We start from the raw sequence: 22774 nt of genomic DNA on the forward strand, positions 1-22774 counted from the left end.
ACCACTTGCGTGTAAAATACGGGCTCACCCGGCAATAGTGGGTTTCCGGATAGGAAATATGGAGGAAAAATCGCTTTATATGCGGATGATATACTCCTATTTCTAGAGGATGCAGGGGGGTCTTTGGAGATGACTATGCAGACAATTAAAGAATTCGGATCCTTCTCAGGATTGACGATCAATTGGTCTAAATCAGTAATAATGCCAGTGGATGTCCCCGAACTGCAAATTATTAATAAAGAAATAACTATAAAAAGGAACCGAGACATTTAAATATCTGGGAGTTAACATCACTAGAAAGGTCAGTGAATATGGGAGGATAAATCTAGAACCACTCATTACCAGGTGGAAACAAAAACTTCATATGTGGCGTAAACTTCCATTGTCAGTGATAGGGAGGACAAATCTTATTAAAATGATATGGATGCCGCAGCTACTATACTTCATAATTCCCCACATTGGATAACACAGCGCTTTTTTTTATAAAATTAACAGAATGTTTAGAGAACTTATATGGGGGGGGGGGGGAAATCCCCCGCTTTAAACTGAAAGTGCTGAGTAACCCTAAAGAGAAGGGCGGATTGGCAGTACCCAACCCCCTGTCATATTTCATAGCTTCCCAATTACAACATCTTAGGGGTTGGGAATCGGAGGAAACACAAGATGCTTGCTTCCGGGTTCTGAAGGAATGTTTTGCCGGGTCACACTTATTTGAAGCTCTAGAGAGAGGTATATTCAGTAAAAATGGTCAAAATACCCCCACGCTACTACTTATTCACAAAACATGGTGGAAAACTAGGTCTATGTTGGGATTAACTAGTTGCACACAATACACTTCAATATGGAACAATCCACATTTCCCAGAAATTTATAAATTGCAGGATTTCAAGGGATGGGAAGATGAAGGAATTATAAGAATGACACAAATATTAGATGGAGGGGGGATGAGAACCTTCGAGCAATTAAAGGGGTTGTCCCGCGCCGAAACGGGTTGGTTTTTTTTTCAACCCCCCCCCCCCCGTTCGGCGCGAGACAACCCCGATGCAGGGACCTAAAGAAAGCTTACCGGAGCGCTTACCTGAATCCCCGCGCTCCGGTGACTTCTATACTTACCGGTGAAGATGGCCGCCGGGATCCTCTTCCTCCGTGGACCGCAGCTCTTCTGTGCGGTCCATTGCCGATTCCAGCCTCCTGATTGGCTGGAATCGGCACGTGACGGGGCGGAGCTACACGGAGCCGGCATCCTGCACGAGAGGCTCCATTGAAGAAAGCAGAAGACCCGGACTGCGCAAGCGCGGCTAATTTGGCCATCAGAGGCCGAAAATTAGTCCGAAACCATGGAGACGAGGACGCCAGCAACGGAGCAGGTAAGTATAAAACTTTTTATAACTTCTGTATGGCTCATAATTAATGCACAATGTATATTACAAAGTGCATTAATATGGCCATACAGAAGTGTATAGACCCACTTGCTGCCGCGGGACAACCCCTTTAAGACAAGACTATGATCTATCAAATAAGGAATTTTATAAATACCTGCGGTTAAGACACGCCTTTCGGGCGGAGGTGGCCACGACGGAAATAACGGTAGTAACAAATATAGTGGCTAATATAATTGGAAAATCACGCAACTATACTGTCATGTGCAGGACACAGTGAATGCACGCAACCCGGTTCGGTCCAAGGCAAAATGGGAAGAGGACATTGGCCCTATTGAGGAGTCGCACTGGGAGGAAATCCTACAAATGATACCTAGTTTGTCTCTGAGTGAGTCGCACAGGCTGTCTCAAATATACTTGATACATAGAGTATACCGGACCCCAGCCTTTCTGCATAATATAGGAATAAGAACTTCCCCTATGTGCGCAAGATGCAAGACCCACACGGCAGACCTAATTCATATGATGTGGCGATGCCCAAAGCTACTTAGATATTGTACCGAAATATGCGAAATAATTAATACAACATTCGGAATAACTTTGGATCTCACACCGTTTGTGTGCATTCTGGGCTACATCCACGACTTAACATTAGATGAAAGCGAAAAGCTAGCGGTAGCCAGACTGCTATATATGGCAAGAAAAATGATTGCGCAGCACTGGCTGGATGAAGACCCTCCCACAATAGGTGAATTTAAAAATAAAGTTGCCCAAATACTTCCATGGGAAAAAAACATATGTTAAACGCAAAAATAGCCAAAAATATTACGATATAAGGCTTAGATGGATACAGGCTCAAACCAGAGCAAATCTAGGACAGATAGTGGGATAGGAAGTGCACGGGCGGAGAGAGATATGGAATGCCGTGTGGGTCAGGATCTGTAACTATGAAATCTAACCCGGAAGGGAAGGGGAAGTAAATAAATAAAAGGACCATAAATAAATAAATGAAAAAACCACAAAAGATGCGTTTGGGAGGGGGAAAAATATATATGGTTTATTGAAAAAGAGGAAACAGATAAACAGAACAACCATAATAATAATAAATCTTTGACATTTTGTACACGGAAATATGTGAGGCGGAATAGAGAGAGAGAGATCAAATAACTGATGGTGGCAAAACGCTCACTATACCCCTTTTTATGTGAATTCCTACAAGGGTGTAGGTTGCAAAATAGGCTCTTCTGAGGGGTATTTCTTTATCTCTTGGTATCTCAACTACTCTGTAAACCTGAAATATATTGCCTGGAAATTGGCCCAATGAAAGTGAGGCCCGAAATCCAAAAGATGCTCCTTCATTTGAGGCTTGTGTTTTGAGTCATGGTGTGCACTATTACCATGTGGGATTCTTTTAAAAACTGCAGATTTGGGGTCATAAATGGGAGTTTTACTTCTTTAAAGCTTCTGCGGCTTTAAAAATTTTTAGAATTGAAAATCTGCAGAAAAATGAATTTCAAGCTTCTTCACGGTGCATAAATACCATTTTGAATATTAGGAGGCGTGTAGTTTTTGAATGGAGTGATCTAATGGGGGCTTCTAATATACAGGCTGTTGAAGGCCATTTCATTTTTAATTTTTGAATGTTTGTTTTCTTCAAAATTAGAAATATTGCCTCTAAACTTACAAGCTCTCTGATATCCCCAAAAGGATGCCTAGAAAATTATGCCAACCTAAAGTGGACTTATGGTAAATGTTAATTAACTATTTCGTATGAGTATCCATCCTACAAGGAGAAAAACTTGAATTTTGCGTTCTAAAATTACTACCACATAAAGTAACACATCTGTGTTCAAAAATTGGGTTGTGTCCACCAGACCAAAACTGGCTGCCATTTCAGAGGCTTTAGGTGGTGAGCGAATGGCCTTATAAAAGCTCAACTGTATTCTTCAGGTACTGAAAGAAACCTCCCCATAGCACTCAGGATACCATACATACATAGGATGATAAAACTGCTCCCATATTGCAGCAGTGTTCACCTTTTTCACAACTTTTGAATGGAATTGTCCACCATCCTCACATTCCAGGACCTCCTCCACCTCATTTACTTCTCATTGAACCATGCTAATCATCATACTCCTAATGTCAGGAAATGGCTTTATCTGGCATGATGGACCGAGCAACTTGGAACAAGATGCAGAGCTTCTCCTCTAGTTTTACCAACATGGATGGTGGTACTTACTGCTGGTCCATAGTCCCCCACATCCTGGGCCTACATTATTCCTGGCTAGCCAGCTGTTTTGGGGGGGATGTCTCTCCCAGCGATATGTTGCATATAAAGTGGACTTGCCCACATGATTTGTACTTTTTGTTCCTGTACATACAGCCTGGCTTGCACCATATTTCAAGCTCCTTTTCATGGCCCATGGGTGGCTTTGTTACATCATCATAGTCTTCCTTGAGCACAATACACCCCCCCCCCCCATGCTTTTTATGTTTCCTCTCTTGCTGTCTTTTATTTCATTGCTAACTTTAGTTTGTTAGCTGTTACTGCAGGGTTCAAGGCTAGCATTTAGTGCATTTCATACTTCCACAGCTTTGCTCCTACTTGAACTTTTGTATTCTGTGTAAAAAGCTATGGGATAAGTCTCTTCTGTTTTGCTAAGGAACAAGTTGTGCGTATGAGCACATTAGTTGGAGAATTGGTGTTATATTCTGTTGTAACTTGCTCTAGGAGCCACCTGTTCTTCAGAGTGATTCTTGACATCCCTCTATGACCCCTTTTTGCAGCTGTTTACGTTCACAGCATGACTATTTTGTTTTATCCTTAAACACCATTCTTTGTATACTTTTGACACTTGTATGAGAAATCTGAAGGTTGGCAGTGTTTTTTTTTTTTTGTTTTTTTTTTATAATACTAGTCTATTCCCGTTGACCATGCCTCATCTGAGTTTGCTCAAATTTCTCATTGTAATCTAAGTAGGAATGACCCATGGAAAACTAATATATATTCTCATTTCCAGACTGGACCAACTGATGCCAATAACGCCAAAAAATATAGTCTAAGGCAGGGGAGGTCTACATTGTTGTACTGTACCAGTCCCAAGGACCGCAGTAAGATGTGCAGAGGGGTGTTTCCCACCGGAGACCCTTATGGCAAATCAAAAATATACTATAAATGTTGACAATACCTCCTTCAAGATTGCCACCTTGTTTGGGGATGAAGGGGACTCCTATTCTCCCGACCAGCACTCCGGAACGGAGACCAGGCACATGTGGTGCTCTCCATGAACACTCATAAACTACCTCTAAACTATATTTCATCTTCGAATACCTAACGGGTGAAAGAGACCAGAGGTGGCTGCACTGCACACAGATAGCTGCTCTGTGCTGCTACGTCTTCTTCTGAGCAGGCAGGTACTCGCTAAGGGCAATGCTCGATCGAGTAATTGCCCTTAGCGAGTATGCTCGCTCATCTCTATTCCTCACCTATTGGAATGGCATACTGTAATGTGACTAACCGCCGGTGTTGTAGTTGGAAGGACCCTCTGCTTTCCACTACAGGAGGCGTCTGGGGAATATGGGCTAACGGGTGAAAGAGTAAAAACTGACTTGGCTTGCTTTGGGATTTAACTCTTATTGTTGTGACACCCCTTCTCAAAAACTATGACAGCCGCGACCTCTGGAGAATCAATCAGGCAATTAATTTCCTAAAATGAATGCTGATTACACAAAGCTCCGCGTGGCCCAGTGATTAGAATCAATTTCATAGATTGTTTCAGGTGGGACCTGATTAATAACATTACTTAAATATGGAAGATGCACAAATAGAAGCTGCGCTCGGTGCCTCGGGGTGCACCCGCAGGTGCTGATTTAGTGGGTTTTTTTTTTTTTTTTTTTTCTTCCACTGCCATTGTTGTAAGAAAAATGTTGCTTTATTTATTTTTTTTTCACACTACTGGCCCTATTTTAGCTGTTGTGTTTTTTGTTTTTTTTTGTAGAAACACAGAATAACCTTTAGGGCTCTTACCCACTTGCGGTTTTTTTTTTAAACGCAATTGTCAATGGGACTTTCTAATGTTAAAGCATCGCAAGTTTGTGCTATCATTTTTGTGAGATGCGTTTTTAACATTGACAATTGCATTTAAAAAAACGCAGCGTTGGAAAAAAAAAAATAAATAAAAAAATAAAATGCAAGTGGGTAAGAGCCCTTGGGCTGCTGTCACGCAGGCAGCAAATACTACGAAAACTCTGTACAGTTTACAACACAAGCCACGTGCAGGAGACTTCAGAGATTGTCTGCAATTAATCCGCAGCGTGTTTATGCTGAGAAACCAACCCCCGAAATTTAAGGGGAACCGCAACTTGAAATGCGGCCAAATGCAGACCGTTTAGGTGCAGATTTAGCCACCGTCAAATTGCAGAGTGCTGGCAGCGATTTTGCTTGGTATGAAGGTGCCTGTTTGGGTTCATCCTACACAGGACATACAGATCTGTAACAAATCCGTTGTGGGTTTTGCTGTGATCTCGCAAAGGGTGAAATCCGCAGTATAAACTGACAGGCTCTGGATTGAAGTCTACTCCGCAGCTCCGTGCACACTGCGGATGGGATTAGTGACAGGTCTTGTGCTTCTGCTGTAAACGCTGCAGATCTTCCACACACAATTCTCTTACGGTGAATTGGCGTTCATGTGTCATGTGGACATTCCCTCAAAGTGCTTGAACATGGAACAATGGGCAACTTTTTATGAGGAATCGCCCACAAATAGGACCTGCAGTGATATTTGAATCTTGAAGCTTCGCTGTGAGAGAAACTACTTGTGTAAATAAACACCCTAACACAACTAGCCAATTCATAAATACCGCCTCCACAATGCGATGCCTGTTTGGCTGAGCCATGGCGCTCGAAAAGCCAATCAATGCAGCGCTGAATAAACCAATGCGATGGCTGTGATTGGTTCTCAAGCGCTGTGGCTCAGCCAATCAATGCAGCGCTCGATGAACCAATCACAGCCATTGCTTCCTGGAGTTGGGATTTATGAATCTTCTAACCAGGAAGTGATGTGTGAGCGCCTAGGACTGCGGGAACAGTGTAGACCTCGGCTAGGGCTTATTTTTGAGGTATGTCTTATATTTTAAGCCTCCCTGAAAATTCTGGAGAAAACGGAATAGGGCTTATTTTCAGGATGGATGTTATTTTTGGAGAAACACGGTAGTTTAGTTGCATGGCAGGTTAACAACTTCTGCTTGCCTGGGATAAATTTTATTGCTGCCATATAATGGCAAAGTGTTTTGTAAGACCCATTTATGTCCTACATCTGTGTCTGATTGGTCGTCCCAGCGATAATCGTTCTTGTGTTTTTACACAGGAACTGTCATTGCTAACTTAATGGAGCCAACTGGAGACCCTTCCCACCCGCGTCCATTCAATGTAAACAGGCAGTCGTTCATAAGTGATACTGCCTGTTTACACGGAAAGGTATGCAGAAACTGAATGATGAGCAAGAAGCAAATAACTTGTTCTTTTAGTTACCGCATCCAGCAGATTGTCGCTGGATCACGGAAGTCCAACCATAATTGTTCCGTGGAAAAAATGCCTTTTAACTTGAGGGGCTAACTTTTTGAGGCTTTAAAGGGGTTTTCCAGGGCTAAGGTACTGATAACCTTTCCTGAGGATGTCATCAGTGTAAAATGGATTGGGGTCTCTTACTTGGGACCTCCACTTGTCAGCTGTCTAAGGAGGCCACTGCAGTGATGGTGCAGTCTCTTTGTTCTAGAAACCAAAATGAAATCCTCTGCGCTAATTTCAATTTTTTTTATTTTTTTATTCCTTTTTGTTTTTTTTTAATATTTGTCCAAAACCTTCACTGTACCTCAGGACCTTCCCTGCATCAGCCCTTCCTTTTGGACAGAGTATCCCCCCAACTCCTTCCTCGTTGTGGCCTTCCTGGATCTAAGGCATGGCGGCCAACCCCTCCACAGGTTGAGCCGCACATGCCCGATAAGTCCGTCTTTTATTGCATATACATATAACCTTTTTTGAATTTTTCAAAGTGCTGTTCATAAACACCTTGTATTTTTCTTCTTAGTCCTTTGATGTCATGTTCATCAGTCACTTCGCCTGAGAGCAGCTTGGTCCCATTCAAGTGAAGGTTATACCAGACACAGCTGATATTCAATGTCCGGAGCTGTGCCCGGTATGGACTGAAGGGGCTGCGGCACTTATCCAAGCCTCCCTATCGCTTTAGGCAGATGATTGGCAGGAATCCTGAGGGGCGGATGCCCAATGATCAGATATTGATTACCTATACAGAGGATAGAACATCAGTACTGTAGTTTTGCAAAGCACCTTTCAATAGAATTGTCCTGTGGCGATAGTTATCAACCTTCCAATAGGTGGTGCTGTAGTGGTAACTTTCCACCCCCTCTTTGCATACTTTTTTTCCCAGGGTGCATTGCATGGCCTACATAAGACTCCCTACACTAACTTGACACTCTCACAAAGAAGAAACTTTATTCCCTCTGACCTATATTAACTATCTCTCACCCAGCCAACCATTTGCACTGATGAGGGATAAACTCTCCAAAATGGCCTGTCTGCAGATAGGTGGCACTGTGGAGCTATGTTTCCATCCTCTAGTTGCATAAATGTGTGTAATGAAGGTGGACCCCTGGTTACTGGGATGGTGAGTTGCTACAGTTGTACTATCTGTCGTTTTTTGTAGTGTTATCCAAACTGGTCCCAGTGTTGGTGGTTTAGATGAACTGGTGACGTAGTGGAGCTGGTTGTGCATCTGTCTGTTCTTGCAGAGCGTCAGCTGTTAGTCACCGGCATGACTGCAAGTTTTCACAACTTAGTGCTTTGTTATCAGCAGAAAACAGGTTTGTTCCATACAAAGGCAGACGTTTTGGCGTGCGTTCAGATCTACACAAAAGGCTTGTTGTACCTGCTGGCCTGTGGGACTCGGCACATGAATACCTGTTGCAGCGCTGAATGTATGGCTTATGCCTCTCAGCTGAAAGCACAAAGACCGTTGAACCGTTTGCTTTTTGGGTCAGTTCTTCTTGGCTCTGCTTTTATATTGACAACTGAAGTGAGTTTGTTGGAATTACACGCTGCACATCATCTGTCAGCTGCACTGATTGGTCAGGCTGGAATCGCACTTGGGATATTTGCAAATTTTTTTTTCTTCTTTTTTTTGAAGCAAAGAGTAAATTCCAAAGACGTAGGAAATCGAAAAGCACTGAGGCCTCTTATTTTTTATTTTTGCAGATTCTGCGATAAAATCCACATTGGCTCGTGTCATTGTGCTTTTTAATTTTTTAGTTCAGTGGGAAGCGGGAATCAAATCCACATAGCAGAATATCCACGTGTATTAAACATTGTATCGATTTATGAGGTGAAACATTTGAAAAAAAAATTTACTTATTTTTTTCAGCAAGGGTTTTGCAAAACAATCCCTCCCCTAGGAGTAATAATCATAATCATCTCTAGTACCGTATTGTACTGCCTCTAGCTTGGATACAAGATGTGATGGAGGCATACAGACCCCATATGACATCCTTCAAAATATTTGCCCATAGTTCTTGCAACTGAGCCTCTAGATTTTGCGCACTTGTAGACTGCCAAAGTTTGTATCCCAGATGGTCCCATAAATGCTTGATTGGTGATTTATATCTGGCAACCGGGCAGCCAGGTAAGTGTAATAATGCTGTGGGGACATTCCTGTGACCCCCTTATGTGTGCGGCTGAGTATTATTTTGCTAGAAAATGCTGACTGTCTTATGTGATAGACCCCCCAGAACATCGCATCAGCAATGAGGGCAGTGTGCAGCTCCACAGCAAAGGCAGGATCAAAGCACTCGCCACGAAATCTCCACATTGTAATACGACGGTCGTCCGCTCCTAAACTGAACATGGACTTGGTTACGATCTGTAGTAGCCCAGGTTTCTTGTTCAAGACCACTGGAAACTAAGGTGAAGGTGTTGGGGTGCTTATAGCAGAACACAATGGGCGTTGTGACATCAAGTCTTCTGTGAGGTGCCTGGAAGTATTCTGGGCAGAGACGGTTCTGTAATTAAGGCGCCATTTGTGTCTGGATGGTGGTCATTGAAACTGTTGGCTCTGCTTGTGCTTGTCAGCAGATCAAATGATTCTCTCTACTGGTGGTCCGTCTGAGCTGTCCCGAACCTGTTCCCCGTGTGTGTGTATCCTCATGTGACCACTGCTCCCAACACCTCCTAACAGCTTGGTTAGAATGGCCTAGATGGTGGGCAATTTGTTGAAATGGCCATCTTGCGTGTCTCATTCCAATGATGCACCCGCTCTCAAAGTGCCCAAAGTTGACTGGGCAGTATATGTTCTAGTGCGTGATAGAGACCTGTCTAGCTGTTAGTGGTCTCTTAACAAGAGATACACTACACAAAAGTAGCCTCCAAGAGCCTTTTTATAGGACAACAGGGGAAGCACATGGAGCGGGAGAATACATTATACTTACCTCTCCTGCGCGGCGGGACTCTCCTCAGTGCAGGTTGGAACTCCGGCCGGCCGATGTGCTCGGCGTGCCGCGTGCACACCATTTCCTTTTTAAATCTCCTGCTCTCCCGCATATCGGCGGCACAACACAAAAACAGCTGCAGCTGTGCTGTGGATCCGGACTGCTTCTATAGGCTTCAATGGAAGCCGAGGGAGCCGTCTGTACGGCAGATCCGCAGGAAAATGGAGCATGCTGCGATTTCTTCCTGTGCATGTGACTCACGCCAGGAAGAAATCCCATCTGCATGCTTTTAGCTGCCCTACAGATGCTAATACATCCATGCATCTTGCTGGCCATAGGGATCTCCTGTGCGGGGGCCACACGCGGATTTTATAAATAAAATTCGCACGTGGACATTGAGACTTACGGCCTCTGGTGACAAGACTCCGTGTCTAATTAGACCACAACTATAATCATTTATATATCTGCCTGAGACATAACTACATAACTGTAGGCTGTGTTTGTCAGCAATCTGACATTACTTTAATGTATGTGTATAATATATAGCACAGTTTCATAAAGGATAAGTTGTTTTTCATGAAGCGTGTACATGTATAAACCTGTTTGTTAAAGCTTCTGGGCGGCTATTTTGTACGTTATTTAGATTTCTTTGCCATCTAATTTTATGGCAAGGATTCTTTAAAATTACAGAAGTGCTCAGTGTTTTTTTTTTGTTTTGTTTTTTTTTTAATTCCTGTTTCCATGACTAAAAGAAAATGCTATACTGTCCTCTCCTCTTCCCTATCATGCAGTGTTGATCGGCTGCAGTTGGCTTGTGTACAGAATGGTTGCAGAAGCCAATCACAGACCTTAGAAAGTGCTGTGGTCTGATATTCAATGCAGCAGTCCGTGACCTCCCGTAAATGGGCTGACTACAACCTATCAAAATGTACTTCGTGCAAAGAACAGAGCTGCATTGTGGGAGATGTAAGCTGAGGAAGAGGAGTATACAGTCAGAAATTTTAACAAAATAAATTCTGACAGGATCTTTTTAATTCCTTTTCTTTTGTTTTTTATGTAACTGTGACGGATCCTCATGTTAAAGGGATTTTTACAGTAATGTTTAACAGCTGAAGTTAGTTGATCCTTAATATAATGTATAGTTCATTTTTATATCTCTTTATAAGTTTGGTTGCTAAAGGAAATGTCCATCAGCGAAATCTTCAGGTGAATGTGTGTACAGTAGTGTATCCATCAATTTCTTCCCTGGAAGTCCAGTGCTTTTATGGTAGGCTCTGCACAGGCACAAACATGGTCACTGACCTTCCGAAGAGAAAGAGGCCGGGCTTTTCGGATAGAAAGGAATAGCTAACCAAGGTAATACTGGCCAACTTGCATATACTAGGGGCAGGCAACAGCATGAATGAGAAAAACAAATCACCGGAGTGACCCTTTTACATCTCTAAGGAGCCTTCTGCCATAAGAGTTGACACAAAGTAAAGGCCCATTTACACTGAAAGACGATTGCTCGAAAATCGCTCAAATGACAGCTAGAGTGATAGTTTTGAGCGATCATCTTTGCATAAAGTTTTAAGTAGCAAATAAGGTATCACTGAGAGCTCTGTGCGGGATACCAGCTGAAAGAATGCTATCAGCTGGTATCCCGTGGAGAACTCAGAGCGTGGCGCTGATAAGTCTCGTCGCTGAGTTTTAGCTTGCTAAAAGTCAAGGATGAACGAACAGTGCACAATGGTCGTCTTTTTAGACACAACGATTATCACTCAAAAGATGGCTTTTGAGCAAATTTTGAGTGATAATCATTGTCTAAATGGGCCTTAAGGTTAGTTTCGTACTGGCATTTCAATGTCCTGTTCCATCATGGAGGCAGGAAAACTGAATACTGGATCTGTCCATTGACAGAAGCAAGTGGTGCTGAACGGACTGCATTGACTATATAATGAGGTTCTTCAGCTTCTGTCCTTCCTTTTGGCATGCTGCACTATTTTATCTGGGGTTTTATGCCGAATCTGCTGGAGCCTCCGACTCAGATGTAAGCCTAACCCAAAATGACAAGAGGCTGCCAACTAGACCACCTAATCCACTTGACCTTTTTAACATCGCAATGGTTCCTTGTTTACAGCAGCACCTTCGCAGTAGCCAAGTAGTTTACAAGATCATGTAATATCAGGTAAATGGGTAAAGGGAATGATTATAAAACTTTCCAAAAATATGTTCCAAAATAACTTTGCCGCCTGGTACCTGAGCTTCTAGGGCTGTTTTCTTGTTAAATTTTGGTGACTTTGCTTCCACTGGTTCGTGTATATAGTGTGGCTGATATTGTTCTCATGGCGTGTTAGGATCTGCTAAATAAAAACCTCAGTAAATGTGGCCATAGACAAGTATCTGATGGCAGAACCTGACCATTTTGATGTGTTTGGCTGCTATTCTAATGTGTTCCATTAGGTATGCGTTCATGCACAGCCATCTGACAGCCACCACAGACAACAGCTAATGTTGTGTGCTGTTTGACTAATACAAATATGGACCTGAATTCATTTCTATAAATCTGTTCCATGACTGTTTTTATAGAATGCGAAACAACTAGGGAGTCCGGGAAGAACACAAACTCACAGTGCGACTTCTAGAAAAAGTCAAGAGTAGGATTCTGGCAAGCGGACACACTTGCAGTCCAACCTAGAGAAGTTAGAAACCTCTGTCGTTGTTGCAGAACTCTTCATCCAGCAACTCCAGATTTTACCAAACTTTTTCAGGACAACACCTGGCTAATGACAGTTAATATGGGAGTACTATGCTATTAACCACCTGGATCCAGGCACCTCTAGTTGGCCTCTTGGGTTCTTCCAATTCAATATAATGACCTTTTTAGTGTAAAACAACAAATGATTGTATAAGTTGTGGGTTGCCGCTGTTAACAGAATATCCTCGACAAGCCCGAAGAGACAGACCTTGTGGTTTGGGATTCTAGGGCCCCCAAGTAGGATTCAATAAATACAAGAACATTACACCAGTATCCTGTAGAGTACCACCGTCCCAAAACACATGTATAGATCTGTAATATAGCACCCTTGGTTGTCTATGGGGTCATATTGTACTTTTATGCCCGAGATTTCACACAGTTACGTATGGAGTTTTTTCTGCTGTACTTATGGTGGACCTTTGGTATTATGGGGGTAATATTTCTAGGGGACAGTATTTCGGTAATACGTGCCATAGAGCAGCACTATATAGTGGTACAGGCTCTTGGCACTTGTATGAATCTACACACATACACACCGCCTTTATATTTATAGTTGGTTATGGTTGGAAATGTAATCAAGTTTTATAACTCAGCAATATTCGCTTCACCCTAGGCTTGGATGAAATGTGTTTGGGACTCTTGAGCTCCAGTATGTGTACATCTCAATCCAATTTATTTTGTAAAGCAGCCAGTCGGCTTTGAAGTGCTGCGTTCAGAATGGCCATGGAGAGAATACAAAACATTCATCAAAGAGAGGGACGGGACGCCGAAAACTTCAACACCGCTTCCAAATCACATTGTCTTCCATGGCCAATAAGAGCCTTTCACTGCAAAGCATTTTGAGCGTTCATTCTGCCTGCTACAAATGTCTTTGCGTGGCATATTTTGTGAGCCTCGTCGCCACCTGCAGCCTTCAGAGCTCGGGTTGGTGCGTACAAGAATACCCGGCAACTTTTTAAATTATATATACTTAGTGCTACACAGTAGATCTTTGAACCTGCTTTTTCATCTAAGCACACACTCCCACATCATTCTGTAGGAGCAAAAAACAGCAATTACAGAACTAAAGGAGAGAATATGTTTATAGAAGTTCTGCTGAGACTTTCTCCCAAAATTATAACAATATAATTTTATTTATTTTTTTAAATCCATCATAAAGATCTTTGCTGTATAGTATGCAGATTCCACGTCCTGCAGATGTTGTCAAAAATAATTGTTTTACTCAAGTTTGGTTTCTGATGGTGTCTTACAATATGCGTTCACTCATTGTCAAAAAAAAAAGAAAAGCCCAGTCCTAAGAATTGGCTGCAGGATGTCCTGAACATACAGCTGAGCTGTCATTGTCCCTCGTACCACTATTAGGGGTGAACGACTGTCATAGCTGATGGCCCACCAGCAGTGGGGGCGGTGTGCTGCTGCACAGCAAAGGCAGGAATGAATTGCTTATCCCCAAGGTCTCCAGACATGGACATGGCCGTCAGCTCCCAAACTAAACCTGGATTCCTTGCTTAAGGCCTCCTTCACACGAGCGACAAAGTCGCGTGATTTTGTAGCGTTGCTATGATGCTACAAATTGCATATATTAGAAGCCCATGGTTTCCAATGGGCTCCTTCACACATGAGATGTTTTGTAGCATGCTACAAAACGACACACAAACCTCGCAGGTCCGGCGATATGCCCGCGACATGCGAGGTTTTGTAGCCCATGTTTCTCTATGGAGCCTTCCTCTCTGTTGCATCGCATCGCACGAAAACGCAGTTTGCATGAGATGCGATGCAACTTTGACAGTAGCAGATGCTACAAAGTCGCGTGATTTTGTAGCGTCACATGCGACTTTGTAGCGCTACAAAATCGCGGTATTGCTGCGAGAAAATCGCAGCGATATCGTACGGTGCAGCGATGCGATATCGCTGCGATTTTCTCAGTGTCGCCCGTGTGAAGGAGGCCTAAGACAGCCTGGTTACATTTCATAGCAGTCCAGTTTTGTTGTTCACAACACCACTGCAAATGGAGGCGACAGTAGGTGCCAAAGGCCATACACATAATGGGCGCTGTGAGACCACATGTCCTAAAGCCAAGTACCTGGAAATGGTTCCAACAGACACAGGGGTGTAACGATTGCACTTCCTGTCTATGGATGAGCAATGAAACAGTTGGAACTCCTGGTGCTTGTCGGACGATCAGACTATCCTCTACTGGTGGTCTGTTGAGGGCGTCCTGAGCCAAGTCACTGTGTGTGCCCTCGACCATCCACTGGTCCAAACACCACCTAAGTCTGGTTAGAACAGTCCAGGTTAGGAGCAATTCATGCATACGACCATCCAGCTTCTCGCATCTCAATAATGCGCCCCCTCTCACACTCTGGTAATGGGGCGAAATCTCTTCTATGCATGGTAGAGGCATCTAGTGGGTCAACAAGCTCCACACAAGTGGAAGAAGAGGTCACTGCACGCAAGGAACCTCTGAGCCTTTTATAGGCCAATGGGGCGGGGAACCACTTTTAGGGCCTCAGGTGACAAGACTGTTTATCTAATCACACCACAACTCTAATCATTTACATAGCTGCCTGAGATGGAACTGCGTTCAGAGTTTTGTAGCAAAATGACAACTTCTAGGGGCCGCATTGTATGTTCTTTTTGACAGTGTACATTGAGGGGAACTTCACATCACATCAAATCAAATTAATTTTTGATGCCACTTTTTTTGGCATGCTATTGCTGTTTCCCCCCCCCCCCCCCCTCTCTAGTGTAAAATGCACCAAAGCTGTCATATCTCATGATGTTGATAAAGTTGGCGCATATATTAAATGTCTACAGATATTTGTACAATATTTATTGACCATCTGAAGTGAGATTGTGTAAAAATTTAGCAATTTTTAAAAAATGCCTAAATTTATTTGTCTAAAAAGCCTAGTCTCCATTAAACTACCACTTTTTTTTTTTCAGACACTTTTTGAAGTGGCTATTGAAGTTGACCGTTGACTTGCACCAAAAAACATGTTAATTTTTCTAAATTTTGGCTGGTGCCAAAAACTAAATGCAACTCAAATCAGAATTGTGGTGTAACACGAATGGCAAATGTGCGCTATTATGTCTTAGGCCGGCTTCACATGGCCGTGACGGGGAGCCCGTCACAGCGCCCCCCCAGAGACCCCAATACTTACCTCCGGATCCGGCGTCCTACGTCCCGCACGACGCTTCAGCGCTGATGTGCCGGCCACGTCATATGACACGCACACAGCGTCACATGACCCGCCGGTCACGTCATGACACGGCAGGCGGGGAAGCGGTTTCACACTATCTTCCGCTGTGCTACAGCGGAAGATAGCGTGACGGACGGCTTCCATTGACTGCAATGGAAGCCGTCCGCACGTACACCCGCGGCAAATCGTGGAGAATTCCACGGTAGAATTCCGCACCGTAAGCATTGTGCTATTAGGTTCAATAGAACCTAATAGCTGCGGGCAACGCAGCAGATTTCCGCCGCGTAATACGCGGCGGAAATCCATCCGTGGGAAGGAGCCCTTAAAGTTACTGTTCTCATTTACTTGTACCCTTATTTTACATAACTGATGTAAAGCTGATGCTTGCTTGGCCTCCATGCAGTAGTTTGGAAGTTGGGGAAATGTTCTCTAAACGGAATGTAATACCTGACTCTGTGATAACGGGATGTTTCTAAATATACCAATCACACATACCATATTGGCCACCATTATTTAAAGGGATTGTCCAGTCATAAATTTACTGATCATCAGGATAGGTCCTCAATAGTAGGACAGAAGGGGTCTGCTGCCTTGCACCCGCCCAATCAGCTGCTATCTCGGCCAGCCTACTCATGCACTTAGCTGATTTCTGTAGGAAGTGGAGAGCTCTGTTCCCACTGCAGTCGCTCTCATTGGTAGTGCAGGCTAGGTTCTCATCTATTTCAGGCAACCTGACCTGCAATACCAAACCGGATGAATACAGGGGAGCTGGACCATCAGTAGCTTACAACTGGACCCACACTTTAAATGCTAAACACGAAATATAAAAAAACCGTGCACTCAAAGACTCATTTCTATCCTAATATGTTTTGTAAATATGAAATGTTATCAATTGTATAATAGAGAACTAAAGGATAGCCTCTGCATTTAGCTGTTGTTTTTTGTGTACAAACAGGGTAGTCCAATGGATCCAATGGTAATGAAAAGGCCTCCACTTTATGGAATGGGCAGTAGCCCCTACTCACAGACACAGCAAAGCAGTCCATATCCTGGCCAGACATATGGACCCCAAGGCCCACAAAGATATCCAATGGGAATACAGGGACGTACTCCTGGTACAATGGGAGGAATGCAGTATCCCCAACAACAGGTTTGTGGTGTCATTTTATGTATTTATCTGCATTTTAAGGATCTGTCTGGAGAAATGGAAGCTTATCTCCCAGGACCATGTGGGAGCTGTACGGAAAATCCTTCTGGGGTCTTCTGAGCTGCCCCATGCACATCAGAAGACTTATTATAGCAATATTGCCCACCATAATCTAATGTGTATGGCCAATTCATGGCAGCGTGCTGAGGTGACTTGTGCATTAATGTCACTACCTCTAAATGTACATCTTTGTCTAATGTTTTATATTGAGGTCTCTGAAGCTCAGAGTGATCAACCCAAACTACCAAGCACTGTAAGGTGGGAAGTGCTCAAAAACCCTCGGCATGTTATGAGGAACGTTTAATTGGAAATCTTGTATTTCTTTACATTTACCAGCAGTACAAGTTTCTCATAAAACTAATTAGATGTAGGTGTCCATTCTGTGGTGATCTTAAATACATCTTGCTGCATATTTACATAATTTGCCATTTTATGAACTACTTTACGGCAGATTTCTGTTGGGGAAAAGCTGCACATTTTTGTGCAGAACCTAATTGTGCAAAATTTTGTGACTTTTCTTTCTGCACTGGCCTCACCAATTTTCAAAAAAATGGGTGAGGCTTGTCTGCAGGGGTGTGTCTACCCCAGACTGAAAGATTTATTTATTATTTTCTCCAGAAACTGGCATAAATTATGCCAAAAATTTTTTTTTTTATTGTCCACTACCTTTTCTGAAAGGTTTTTTTAATATAAGGGAAAAATATACAGAAAAAAGGAACAGAAAAAAAATCTCAAACATTGGTCATAAGAGGTGTAACATAGTCTACAGACAAATCTAGTATAAGAAAGCCTGCAGGCATTTTCTTGTACCACACTTTGACCCCTTTGCATGACCTTGGGTGGATGATTTTAGGTGGTGGTGAGGATATAACCAGTCTAATGACACTAAAATCCTAAAATATCCTTACGAGAATCCCCCGGCCATTGTTTTCAATGGTGCCATCACAAAAAGAAAAGGCATGCTGCAATTTTATCCCCCCCCCCCACCATCTCCTACATGGCATCGCAACACTGCATCATGGAGGAAAACTTTGCTAGTGGGAATCAACCCATTTTAGGTTCAAATCTAGTGTATATAAACAAGGGAAAACCAAATGACAAAATAAATGTGTAGAGATAAAAGCTTGCACCAGAGGGCTAGGGAGAACCAAGGTATTCACAGCTATTGAATGTCCCCTAAAGTCCAAACGGAATCCTATTTCTCTATAGTGTTGTGGACTGCGGCAGTGAGGAACTCCGTCTGACGTATATCTTTAATCTGGTTATTGGTGGAAGTGCACAGCCACACCCTCTAAGTACAATGAAGCATTTGGCTGCTGTCATGATATAAAGGAGCAGCCTGGCACTTAAAGGAGATGTCCCGCGCCGAAACGGGTTTTTTTTTTTTTAAACCCCCCCCCCCCGTTCGGCGCGAGACAACCCCGATGCAGGGGTTAAAAAAACCACCCGCACAGCGCTTACCTGAATCCCGGCGGTCCGGTGACTTCAATACTTACCGCTGAAGATGGCCGCCGGGATCTTCTACCTTCGTGGACCGCAGCTCTTCTGTGCGGTCCACTGCCGATTCCAGCCTCCTGATTGGCTGGAATCGGCACGTGACGGGGCGGAGCTACACGGAGCCGCTCTCTGGCACGAGCGGCTCCATAGAAGAAAGCTGAAGACCCGGACTGCGCAAGCGCGGCTAATTTGGCCATCGGAGGCCAAAAATTAGTCGGCTCCATGGAGACGAGGACGCTAGCAACGGAGCAGGTAAGTATAAAACTTTTTATAACTTCTGTATGGCTCATAATTAATGCACAATGTACATTACAAAGTGCATTATTATGGCCATACAGAAGTGTATAGACCCACTTGCTGCCACGGGACATCTCCTTTAATTTACCAACGTTCGTGGGCAGAACATTCAGTAGATAGGTAAGAGGGTTTAGTGGGAGATTGGAAAACCTCCCACAAGAAGGACCATGCTGTTCTTTTAAAGGTTTTACATAGTCCAAATGGAGATCCTGGAATAATGCAAAAGTCATTAACACTCCCATTGCGGCCTTCATTCTGTGATGACCCATAGGGAAAAACTACAGAACAGCAGAATGTGCCTTATTACATAAATATATTTGTACAAGTTCCTAGACTCGCAGTCTTTTAACATTTCATTTCATAATTATAAGAAAGTCAACAATCGGGGAGTCTATGGCCATTTGTTGCAGGAACCATTAATGAATGTATAGAATAATTGTTAATCCTTTTAGGGCTCATTCACGCGGGCATATATACACTCTGTATTACAGAGTGCTGAATCCCCACTGATTTGCATTTGGGCGTTCAGACCTGTGTTTTTCACATGTTAAAAAAATGCACCTTCTTTCAGCTATTATAATTGGTCTCCATTAGTACCGTATACCTAGTTGGAGCAATATCCGCCAGAGCCCACTACATGTTTCTGCTACTTGCTCAAATATCTGGCATATAACAGTGCCCACATTAACTTAAGCAGGGCAGATTTTATGGCAAGCTCCAAGTCCTACCAGTATGTTGGATTCTCGGGAGGGACTTGCCTCTGTTTACACTCCTGCATGATGAAGATGACAAGTCGCAGCCTCCCATGATGACATCACTATATGTTTCACATCTCTAACTGGTTGTGATTGGCCGTGTCACAAACCTGACACTACCGGAGTGTAAATGGATGCTTCGAAGGACGTCAACAGTTACAGAATTTGAAAATGAGTATACTGAGAATTTCAGCTTTCTAGTATATTGGACGAAGGCTGTGGGGGTCATCAATACTACTGTAAAAAGACTAATAGAATACATTTATGGAAGTTGATCTGACGCGTCTGAGCAGTGTAGACTCATGAACTGATGGGATCTCTTAAAAGCATTTGTATACGATTGCAACACGTTTACATACAGCCTTGGCCAGTAGGAGATTAAGTGACCAGCATTGGCCCCTGGCTATTCGTACAACTTGTCCCCACAAAAAAAAAATTGAATAAAGAGCCCGAACAATATCCCCATTGTTCCTCTCAGAAAACTACTATATGCTGAGAGTTTTGTAGAGCATTTGTAACTTTTATTTCTACTATTAATGATGGGGTGAAATCTACTTTGTATCCGCAGCAGAATCTGCACCAAATGGTGGGGATTTTGGTGTAAATCTACCACGTGTTAACGCACCCTAATATGCCTCTTCTTTTTTTTTTTTTTTTTTAAACTCTGAACTCGTTCATACGTGGCTAATTAGCTATGGATCTTCCACAGTGAAAACGTGTCCAGCAGATCTGCACTAAAATCCATTTAGTGCAGATTTTGATGTGGACTTACGGCAGATTCTTCTGTTGTGCAAAGTCCGCAACAAATCCACCATGTGTGCAAATGCCCTTTTATGGTCCCATCCATGAGTTCTCTTTACTTACTGTATTAGAGGTCCGGGGCAGGAGGACCCACTACGAAAGTTTTTAAGAGACTCCACTAGTCTGGTGACTGCAGGTGGGTTGCGGCTGGCAGTAATTAGATGAAGCTGCTGACCGACACTGCAGTGCCCACCACTTCTCCATTAGTTTCAACGCATGCAGCAACTGGATGAAAATGGTTCAGTGTAAACCGCAGTCGGTCACTTCTGAAGGACTGTCTGCTTACTGTAAATGGAGGCGGCGGGGGGCTGAACGCTGCCCAGACTGCTCCGCCTCCATGCCGGCAGTGCTGTGAGCGATACTCCTGTGTAACACAGCAGGAGCGACCATCACTGGGACTAGCTGTTGGTGAATCGATTGCCCAACGGCTCGTCTCGTGTAAAAGGTCCATGACCTGTGGATAGCTGATAACCCAGTTTTGTTGGACTAAACTTTTACTACCTGTTCTTTCCACTGACCGGAAGGAGTTGAAGAGTAAAGTATAGTGACACATTTACTTATTTCCACTGCTTAGAGTATGATCCTAATGAATGTATCCAGAACATGCAATATTTTCTGTTTTGGGGGGTAATGGAAACTTGGAAGACAAACTGAAGCTCCTGGCTGGGAGCTAGAGATCTGATTTATGCACAAGTGTTTTTGTAAGCATCTGCGGTATAAACAGGACTGATACCAGTTTGATGCCTTTGTGGAAGGTTGTTCGAATACACCTACCTGCTGTATAACAGCTGCGTTCGGTACAATCTAGGTTAATGGCAGCTAGTACAAGGAGCGTAAGTGGCTCACGAGCTTATATCAATGAGAAAAGCACTAAAAACTCTGGCTTTTCTGAGCCATAGTCAGAATACAGACTTGTGCGTATCCCCTATGAAATGATTAGATAAAGATCAGTTTAGTAGAATAGTAAATCTTTTTCTGTGTCCCATACCTGTCCGTTCAACATGACTAAATCATTCATATTTCTGCATCTAGTGTTCCTCAATGCAGACGGAACAAAGAATAAGAATTCGTCTACTTCTTGTTTGTCACTCAGTTTCTGCAGAGCGGGTGGGCCAGAAGAATCCGATCCGCTTCTATTCATTTAACGATCATCGTTCCTATGTAAAAGCAGAACGACTTTCGGACATCTGCACCCAACAAGTCATCCCATGTAAAAGGTCCCTAAGGCTACATTCACATCTGTGCCTGGACTCTCCCTGCCACTTTTCTACTCCCATAATCAAAGAGGGGAATGAAACCCATAATGGCAATCCAGTGCAGGTGTGGAAGAGGCCTTGGGTTCGCTTTAACAATGGCTCACAAGAATAGGACGACAGCTGAATCTGTTTTAATTAGGCATTCTTCTGTATGGCCACATTTCTTGCAAGTATTGATTGCAAGAGTTGCAAGTGTTCCCATCCGGGTTTTGTCAGATACTTCGGTATCCTTATCCTGCATAATTTTTCTTAAAAGCCACGGTGGCTATTTCAGATCATATCGGTGTGGAATTACAACATGTTAAGTAGATCAGTGTTGAGGTTTTCCCTTCATTTGCTAATTGCTGTATAATTGAAAATTATCCATAAGCAGGCAGTGACCTGGCACAGTGATTGGCTGCTGGCCCTTCTTTTCTTCACAGTGCTGATATAATTGGCCAGGCCACACGATAGTTATGATTGCTAATACTCTGCAGGGAAAACATGAATGGATAATATAGTGATTGTGTTTTTGTGTGTGGAATGGTCGTGGATGCTGGCATGACTTTGCACTGGACTTTCTCCAGGGTTGTTGGTGCAAAATTTGTATGTCTGTTCATTTCCAGGTTCAAACAAATTTTAAATTTAGCAAAAAAAGAAAAATGTCCATATTCTTATTAGCAAATGTCGTCCTAGTGGTCCGACACTGCATAACTGTTAAATATATTGGAAACAAGGAAGAAATCTAGTTCAGCTGAAGTACAAACTCCTTTTATACACCTTTCTAAATCACCATTAGATTCTGTAGCCTCTTTTAATGTAATTGCAGTACTTTTGGAGGCCGTGTGATTTCCATGTTTTCCTAGACTGATATTATTGCAACAGGACATTTAAGTCCTTTAGACCCTTAAGAAACAACTATGTAAATATGGTCTACTCACTGAAACCTGGTAACCGCTAGTGGTCTGCAGAAGATGTTGGCTCAGGGCCTGTGGAGCATTACTTCATTCTGGAAAGAGGATATTTTAGACTTAGTGGGTAACTTTTTGACTTTTTGAGATGTTGGATTGTAGCCAAAGAAAGTAATTTACTCGTAGCTTAGCAGGTTATGTCCACACATTTTTGCAGAAAGGTAGAGTATAGAGTTTAGGCTGAAGTTTCTAAAGG

General features: G+C 43.1%; 1 protein-coding gene across 10 annotated transcripts in view; it reads left to right on the top strand.

The window, feature by feature from the left end:
- The window catches only part of ARID1B (AT-rich interaction domain 1B), a 490608-nt gene that overhangs the window by 24312 nt on the left and 443522 nt on the right, over window positions 1-22774 (top strand). For all 10 annotated transcript variants that reach the window (XM_066596068.1, XM_066596069.1, XM_066596077.1 and 7 more), the window contains exon 2: window positions 16771-16965. In XM_066596068.1, coding sequence (XP_066452165.1) covers window positions 16771-16965 — 195 coding nt within the window. The remainder of the gene's footprint in view (window positions 1-16770; window positions 16966-22774) is intronic.

This window comes from Eleutherodactylus coqui, chromosome 3, assembly GCF_035609145.1.
Source record: "Eleutherodactylus coqui strain aEleCoq1 chromosome 3, aEleCoq1.hap1, whole genome shotgun sequence".
Lineage (NCBI taxonomy): Eukaryota > Metazoa > Chordata > Amphibia > Anura > Eleutherodactylidae > Eleutherodactylus > Eleutherodactylus coqui.